Genomic DNA, 9,150 nt, shown 5'->3' with positions numbered 1-9,150 from the left:
AAAATCCAACAGGTTTTAAAAAGAAAAGCTTTATATAAAAAGAAAGAAAAGACATAAAAATGATCTCTGTATCAAGATAACAATATAGAGGGTCAATTGCTTAAAAGAAAAATATGAATAAACAGTCTTATTCAAAAAGAAATACAATTTAAACATCCCAGCAACTACACACATGTAAATACAAAAAAACTATAAAAACCTATTGTTTTTCTACCTTTGTAGTCACAACTTGGAAACTGAAGATTAGAAGCTTGAAGATAGAAAGATCCCTCTCATAGCCGACAGACAGACCGGAGACACAGACAAAGGGACACACCCCCAAACATTCCCTCCGTGAGCTTTTAAAAATCTTGTTTCCTGATTGGTCCTCTGGTCAGGTGTTTGGTTCCCTTTGTTAAGCCTTTACAGGTGAAAGAAACATTAACCCTTAGCTATCTGTTTATGACAGGTGCAGCAGCACATACGTCCCTTATGCCTCCTGGTGACCAGGATCGTGAGGTAGATGGGCACTAGCAGTGCTCACAAGCTTGCATTCAGGAGAGTTTTCAGCACGCAGGTCGCAAGCCAGACTTAAGGCTTGCTCCGTTATTAATAATGATTTAAACTTGATGTCCCTATTTTTTCGAGATCTACTTTTAAAGGAGCTTCAGATTTTACACTTACTAGGGATATCAGTGCCTCCCAAACAGCTGAGGTAACAAGGATGCCCGTCACTGACCAGGATAGCTTCCCATCAGGAAAGACACCTCTTAAAGCCCAGGGATCTTCACATTCCCCAGAACAAACTCCAGAGCAACCCCTTTAACAGGGTAAAAAACAAAAAGGGGAAACAGTTCCAATTAACAAACACTACTAACCGTACAAAAACTAAGTGTGAAGAGAACAGGCACACTCTATGCTTCATCTCAGGCAGAAAGCAGTTGTGAGGAACTGAGGGCAGTTTGCCTGCATAGTCCTATATATCTTCATTACTGGGTACAAGGATGTGTAGGGTGCACGTGCAGGTCAAACAGGCACTGCAATCAAAAATGTGTCCATATGCACTTGAAGTGGAAAGTCTGATGTAGAGCACCCCTGGAGACACTCCTTGAAGAAAAAGCACATTTTATAATCCCATTTGTAAATATATCAAGCTCTGGGCTTCTCTAAGCTACAGACACTACAGCACTACAGCTGCGACCATGCCACTGTAGCATCATAGTATAGATATTTGCTTCAGCAACAGAAGAGGGTTTTCCATCGCTGTGGTTAATTCACCCCCCTGAGCAGTGATAGCTTGGCTGATGAAGCAATTCCTCTATCAACCTAACAGTGTCTATACTAAGGCTTAGATTGTCTTACTAAGTCTCCCAGGAAGTGACTTTTTCTCACCCCTGAGCGACATAGCTAGAGCAAGCTAAGTTGTGTGTGTACACCAGGCCTTATTAATCTTATAATTAGCTAGGCAGTCTGCCCCACTACTCCTATCAAATTAGATTGTAAACTCTTCAGGACCTATTTGTAAACAGCACAGTGGGGCTCTGGTCAGTGACTGTGGGCTCTCAGTACTACTACAATACAAATAATAAATAAATTAATAATATGAATAGCAACATTATCTATGGTTGCTTAATTCAAAATCATTGTTTTTAAAAAGTTTCACCACAGTATGACTTTCAGAGACTGGTAAAATATTGTTTCAGCAATGTTGTCAAACTCACTTTGCTTTCTTCTTCTAAAGATTTCCTGATTTGTGGGATTTAAAACTTCAAAGAGCACTTCACATTTACTGCACTATGGGAAATATTAGCGCAGAGAATGACATACTGTGATGACATTATGCTGTATGGAAGCACTCAATTTTTAAAACTACTCATTTCTTGGAACTGATTAAACTTATGTGTCAGGCAATAGATCAGCTGGCAGCCAAGGCTTTCCTCCATGGATCCTGAATGCACTAAGGACCTGATCCAACTCCCATTCTGAAGTCAGTAGAAAGACTTCCACTGGCTTCAAAGGGTTTTGGCTCTAGCTACATTTACATGGCCCTCATCACCATAATAACTGAGCACTCTCTGTTCCTAAGTCTCCTGGGGGCAGGAGGCAGCTGCATCAGATTGAAGCAGACCTGCTCCTTGACACCTATCAAGAGAGTCCCAAGTTGTAAAGGCAGGTAGAACAGAAAGGAAAAGGAAAATACCAATTTCCTGCATCAATTCCTTTGACTCTAGCTTCAATGATAGGAAAGTCTTGTTCATGGCATCACTGGAGCCTGGGGCACACAGTCGCCTCAACAATTTTCCATTTAAAATAATAAATGGAAGTGTCTCAAATGCTCAGCAGACGAATGTCTGGCTGTTAACAGAGCAACATGATCATCACCTACCTGTAGATGGGTACAGATGACAACTGCAAGCCAAGTGATCTCCCAGGAGAGCCGTGTGGTTTGGGGGCTGGCCATCCTCCTGCCCTTGCTCTGCTGAGAGAGGTGGTTTCAGTTATAATTAAACAAAGTTAAGTGCCTCCTGCTATAGTCTCAGTGACTAAAACAAACCGGGCAAGGACAGAGAGCTGGGCTTTGGAAGGAATGCAACCCAGACACCGAGGTTTGTGCTGGCCGGCAAAGCAGACTCGCAGCTTACTCCACAGGCACAGCCTGCAGGGTGAGGTAGCTCCAGTGAGGGACCAGGACGGGAAACAAACACGTTTGGGAAAGCTGGCAACAGTGGGCGAGTTAGAGTCTCTCCTACGTGTGAGTTAATTTATCAAATCAGCGACGCCTCCCATCGCAGTCCTCAGAGAAGAGGATGTTGGATGAGCTCTTTCTTCAGCATCGGCGCCCACTCGGAGCTGAGGGGCCAGCCCCGGGACGTCGCCATTCATTTACACCGCTTCCAACCCTGCTCGCTCCACGCCGCTCACAGGCAAGTCGTCAAGGAAGGAAAACTAAGCCCATCAGTTTAGTGGCGATCACCCTCCGTTTGACGGCTACATCCAGCTGTCCGCCGTTTTCACTGAAAACTTTCATTTAAACTCATCAAAGGAATCATGTACTAAGCCCGCTAATTGTTACTGATCTTAAACGTAAGCAAATCTTTTCGCCTCGTGCTTAGAGCTGGAGCGGGCAATACCGGCATTACCAAAATGATCTCATCAGAAAGGTTACCGTGTGCTTCCCCACGGCCACCCTCCTCCTTCCAGGGACGTTGTGCAAAGCCCTACAGGGGTCTAAATGCAAATCTAGTCTCAAGACAAACAACCCCCCCCCCACCGACCCTCTTCTCCTTTTTAAATAGGCCAGATGTCCCAAAGGAAAACTACAGTAACTATCCAAACAGCCCTGTTCTTGCACCTGTCAACTAACTCTAATTAAGATTCCGTACGGAAATCAGGCTGTTTACTTCCTCACCGTTCGGCAGGGCAGCCGTATGCTTTTGTCATTCAAAAGTTTTAATCACCCACAACATTTCAAGAATGATGATTCCCTCCCCGCCACACACACACATTATTGCCCCTGCCTGCGACTGACACAACTGAGCCAAGCTGCCTATTTGGCAGCCTTTGGTATATACAGATTCCCATTAGGCTTTTTTATAAAGTGATCTGCCGCGGTGTAGCAAATGAAGCCCTGCGATGCACAACAAGCGAAGTGCAGGGCGCCTCTGTTTACAATGAACAGGATCTGACTATTTTGGCGGATCGCTTTGTCCAATCTGGCGAATGAGTTACAGGAGGGACGCTAACAGAAACCGAAAATGTTCGAGCCTTGGGCCAGCTGAGTGCTGGGTCAAAGCGAATTGGCGTGGGGGACCCCGGGCACACGCCCGTTCTCAGCACCCTCTTGCCCTCCCCTGAAGCTAGTGCTACCCCCGGTGCGGTGCGGTGCAGGGCTGGGCCTCCCCCCGTCCTCCTCCTTGCACCGTGCCAGCCACAGAGCCAGTGCCTCGCCTCTCGCTCTTCCTGCGCCAGGCAGTAAATGCACGGCCCCGAGTATGAGCTCCCGGCCCCTTCCGCGTCCCCCTCCCCCGATTTCAGCAGTCCCCGGACGGCAGCAGCGCGAGCCCCGTAACAACCAGGGGCGCCTCCCTCCAGGAGCAGGCAAGAGCCCCGCGTGACTGGCAGCAGCGGCCGCTCTAGCCCAAGGAGCTTCCTTCGCCCAACAGCAGCTGCGACCTCACCCACCTTGTGCAGGGCCCAGCGCCCCGACTCCTCGGGCAGCGTGTGCAGGGGCAGGCGGCTCAGGCTCTGCGGGACGCTGCTTCCCACCACTCCTGTCAGTGCCCCAGGGCTACAGCATCCCGAATTAAACGCGCCTGCCCCTCCCTCGCGCCAGGCCCCAGCCCACCGCCGGCTGCTGGAAACGGGCCGCCCCCTCCGGTGACAGCCGAGCCGCCCCCCCCTGCGNGCTGGGGCTCCCCGCCCCTGCCCGCCAGCCACCTCCTCCTCGGTGACACTGGCCTATAAGCCCTGCTTCCAACTGCCCTGCAGCGGGAGTCTGGCTTCTAGTTCCGCGCCCCCAGCACCACTACGCCGGGAATCCAGTATCCAGTCCCCCAGACCACTACCCCGGAGGAACCACCGCATCCGTGCACCAGGTACTCCCACCTTCCAGCTCCTCCGCCACAACTCCCGGGGCTGCAGCCGTCCAGCTTCCTGCAGCAACGCACGAGATCCCGCCTCAGCGTCCCCACCTGCAGCCCCAGGCCAATGCGGACCGAGCCTCGAGCTACACTAGCCCCAGCCTGTGCAGGTAGTTACACATTCACCCTGTCCTGGAAAACTCCCAGCCAGTTAGCAAAAGTCGACTCTCATCCACTGCCTAGCCCATGTGCCCTGCTGGGACAAAGGGACCTACAGTAGCAGGCAGTTCTTCTTCCCCAGTGTAATTTAGCCAGCAAATTGAAGCTAATCAATTCCCAAACCACAACAATCCCGATAACGCTCAATACAGCTGCAAATCTCTTTACACACTAAAGATGAGCTTAATCGCTCTGTCTTTTAAGATATTTTAGGTCTCCGACTGTGTATACCCCAAACAATACTTGGTAACGTTTTATCCCCTTTCTTGAGACTGATGAACGATACATAACATTGCAAAACCTTTTTACCTTTGCACTGTTGCTTCCCTCTCATGGGCCAAAGGAAATTTCCAGTTACATAGCATCAATACTCAACAGACAGTAAAAAGGTCTATTATTTTATCTGTGCCACTGAAGTTAAGAATATACAACAATGAACTAAACATAACCGATGAAGAATTTGTTCAAATACGTTGCAAGGGAAACTTTTACAGTTTGTTTAGACTTCTCGAAAGCAAGCTAAAAATTTTCTCTTCCATAGTTAGGACCGGTGCGCCCTCTAGTGAAACAACAAGTTTGAGAAGAGAACCAAAGAGAAGACGGAAGTTAGGAAGGTGAGTTGAAGAGTCATGTTGGGGGAGGTCTTCAGACCCAACTGTAAGGTCTTTTACAGTTATGGTGACCAGACAGCAAACGTGAAAAATCAGGATGGGGTGGGGGGTAATAGGAGCCTATATAAGAAAAAGACCCAAAAATCGGGACTGTTCCTATAAAATCAAGACATCTGGTCACCCTATTTACAGTGAACGTTCTAATGAATTTTACTGACTCTGTACAAATAGCTTGGCGGGGTCCCGGCTTATTTATGTCTCAGTCGTTCCCTTATCAAACATACTCAGTTTTCAAGTAAAGATGTCCATCTAAATGTCAACCTGGCAAGCTCCTCAGGAAAGTTGAGAAAAGCTGTCTCCTTTCCTGCTCATGCATTACCATGAGTAATAGGCTTGTGTTATAACACGAAATATAACTAAAACTAAGAGATTGGCCTGTCCTAGTCACCTGACATGGGACTAGAAGGTTAGTACATCTGTTTCATGACAGAGTTCGCTATCAAGTGACTTCAGTTACACTGCAACTTACAATGCAACCACATTGTCCTTAAATTATGTTTTCATTTAGACCTTATACAACGTTATTACCATTAGTGAGGTTGCACGAGTGTAACTAGGATATACATTGAAGCCAATCAGGTTACACAGGTGGCCCAAAATTGGAATTTTGTTAACAGTTCTGTTGAGTTGGGAACCAGAAAAAGATATAGTTCACTGTCCCAGAACTATGTTGGTTCTGAAGGGCTAACAATAAAACGTGTTTTCACGAAAGTAAGCAAATCTGACTCTGAATGCGGACACTCAGTATCAGCTGTATAAAAAGGTGCCCTAGTTACTTAATCACTTTTTGGAGCAGAACTACCTGTTAAAAATGTATAGCATTCTTGAGATCCTAAAATCTCTCTGTTCTCCAGAATAAAGGCTGCAGAGTAGGAAAAAACATGTTGCTGTGCTATCCTACAGTAAATAACTGACTGAATACATGGTTTGTTTTCCAAAATGGGCATATTTAGAGAGTATAGCAACGTGACCTGCATGAAGATACAGTGGTGCCTGTTTGCTCTAATTTCAAGAAGAGTAGTGAAATTAGTGAAAAAACTCAAAAGGTTTGGAGATGTGGTTCTAATAAATATTTTCCATTTGAGTGCTTGTCCAAGTTTTTTTTTGTATTGTTCTTTTCACTCTCCAACTCTGTGCTATTCAATTTTCTTCCTCTGTCCTCCCAACCCAACCAAATTCTTTCTCTAAGGATAATCATTTGCTTCTGACACCTATTTCCAGACTGGTAGGCACAATCAGCTATTCTACAAAATACAGTGGCACCATGTGTCTGAATATCAGAGGAAATGATCAACCCAAAATATGACTCCTGGAAATTTTGGTTCATCTTCAACGCAGTTGTGAAATGGGAGAAACGTATTGTAATAGCCAGTACAATAAATTATAGACATCAACCACAAGCAGAGTGTTAAAAACAGGAAAATTAATATGGATTCTAAGACCCAAACCCTAGCTTTATGCAAGTGAATAGATCCACTGGCTTCAGTTAAGCTACTTATGTGCATGAAGTTACACAGATGCTTGAATCTTTGCAGGGCCTTAGACTGTAAATTATTTGAGAAAAAGACCATGTCTCCCTTAGTGTTTTTATAGTACCTAGCACAATGGAAGCATGTTCTTGATTGTGACCTCTGAGCACTACACATTGTATCCATAATAAACACTTACTAGTACTTGATGGATTGGTGCAGTCTCATACAGGTACTTTGTAAAGAATACATCTATTATAATTAATATTTGATAGGAAGTGCTCCTGACCTAAACCATCCAAGTGACATGATTTTTGTTTGTTTCTTCCACTCCATCCCACTCCTTTTGGTCTGTTTTTGACTCCCTTGGATTAGACTGTTGCTTCTTGTAAAGTGCCATAAAAACTCATGAAACAATAACATATTTGGAACACATACTGGATAGATAATTCTCTTGTATATCCCAAATCTTAAATCAGAGTTATCCCACATTGGGTATATGGGATTTAGATGTACTCTTTGTAGTGGGAAACAATTCTGATATGCTGATAGACTCCAAAATTCATATGCATAATTTCTTTATTAATCTGTTGTCAGTAGTTATGTTTTTCATTATACATATTCTTTCTTTTTCCTGGACTGTAAAATACGTATAATTTAGATTAATATTAAACATGGCAATTGTGAGGCCCCGTTCATAAAACTGTGAAATATGAAGATTTATGCTTATTTCATTGAACTATTGCAACTATGATCCTGTCCATCTGTGCAGCTGGCATGTTCCCACAAGGAAGCTGGTTGAAGCTATGATAGCATTATCCTTTATTTATTTTGAGTTAGCTTAAGACCATGGGCCTTTGCAACTGAGACCAGCATTGAAACACTTTCTCACACCCACACTTAGACTTGATTTTAACTACTGAAATTTCCAAATGAGACTGAACAGTGCAAATAGGAAAGACATGAGAAAAGAGGGTTTTTTGTGGGGCATAACCAAAGGCAAAATCAAAGAGGAAAAAAAATATCTGATTTTAGCTAGTCTACTGGTGTTTATAATAGCTCAGTTTAAGTGGGTTGTGACCATCAAAATTCAGCCCCTAGGTGTGTGCCAGCAGAGGATGTGCGGCAACAGAGGATGTGCAAGCCTAAAAAGGAAAATTAAGCATTTGTTTATATGTTATTATCATATTCAAGAGCAGGAGCAAAGTATCACTCTCTTTGAGATACTTCAACCCATTTATGACACAGTTCTCTTAAAGCATGCTCAACTGAATCAATTGGATGTTCATGAGGGCCATTTTCACTAAACAGGGAAAATCTACATTAGTCAGGGAGTGTTTGGCAAAGCTACAAACCTGAGCTCCACTGAAACAATGCAGAACAGCTTTTGTCTCCTAAGTCAAGATTAATTTTAAGGAGTAGCAAGCTGCAAGTGTCCTGCAGTTGCCTTGTGGCTGCAACTGCAGAAACTGAATTTTGGCTTCAGATCCCTAAACTATCAAGAAGAGCAACACCCGATAGACAAGTAAAAATAAAATATTTAGTTTCACGTAACCAATATCACACGCACCCCCATATTGTATAACTTGTTCTGTGGTTTTGTATTGTACTGGTGTTTGCCTTTAAATGACAAGCTCTTTGAGGCAGGGATCATACACTGACAGACCTCATAAGCGTACAATGCTATATAAGGACCAAATTCTTTGCTGGTGTAAGTTGGCGCAGCTCAAATATGGTTGTGTAGCCTTGATCCCCAGGAGCTGCAGAGGCATTGTGCTCCACATCGCCCCTTATCCAGTGCTATTAGTATATGGCCAGAAAAGCAGGTAGGAAACAGTGCCTTTAGTTTGAATTTTTTTGTTTATGGTTAAGTGAGTATACTATTAACTCCCACAATGAATGCAACTCGTCATTGTTTCAAGTATTTTAATAAAAATTGTCCGTCTTTTCTGATCAAATTCCTTTTCAGCCTCAGCTGAAACAACTTGTGACTCATTTGCATATTTATGATCCTGTCCAGTAGTAGCAGATGTCTTAAATGTCACTACTTTCCTCTCCAAAATAAGCACAACTTGATTCAGATGGCATACATTTTAGTTTTTATTGTACTTTAATAGTCAAAGCCCTCAATAAAATATTAGTACTGACACTTGGAGCTCAATTTTTAACACATTTACATGATTGTTATGTGGTTTTGTGGCATATCTTTTCACAGAGGGATTGAGGTGATTA

The 9,150-nt window shown here is 44.0% G+C and overlaps 1 protein-coding gene across 3 annotated transcripts in view; it reads right to left on the bottom strand.

The window, feature by feature from the left end:
• The window catches only part of ADAMTSL3 (ADAMTS like 3), a 277,770-nt gene extending 273,518 nt beyond the window's left edge, over nucleotides 1-4,252 (bottom strand). Inside the window, exons 1-2 of one of the 3 annotated variants that reach the window (XM_032790644.2) lie at nucleotides 4,162-4,252; nucleotides 2,366-2,458 (exon numbers count right to left, since the gene is read on the bottom strand). In XM_032790644.2, the coding sequence (XP_032646535.1) occupies nucleotides 2,366-2,440 (75 nt within the window). In that variant the 5' untranslated portion in view covers nucleotides 2,441-2,458; nucleotides 4,162-4,252. The remainder of the gene's footprint in view (nucleotides 1-2,365; nucleotides 2,459-4,161) is intronic. The other 2 variants (XM_075069664.1, XM_075069665.1) reach the window with 2 other exon arrangements.
• Nucleotides 4,253-9,150: the final 4,898 nt, after the last annotated feature.

Source organism: Chelonoidis abingdonii, chromosome 9 (genome assembly GCF_003597395.2).
Source record: "Chelonoidis abingdonii isolate Lonesome George chromosome 9, CheloAbing_2.0, whole genome shotgun sequence".
Taxonomy (NCBI): Eukaryota; Metazoa; Chordata; order Testudines; family Testudinidae; genus Chelonoidis; species Chelonoidis abingdonii.
This window is presented reverse-complemented; position numbering and strand designations above follow the sequence as displayed.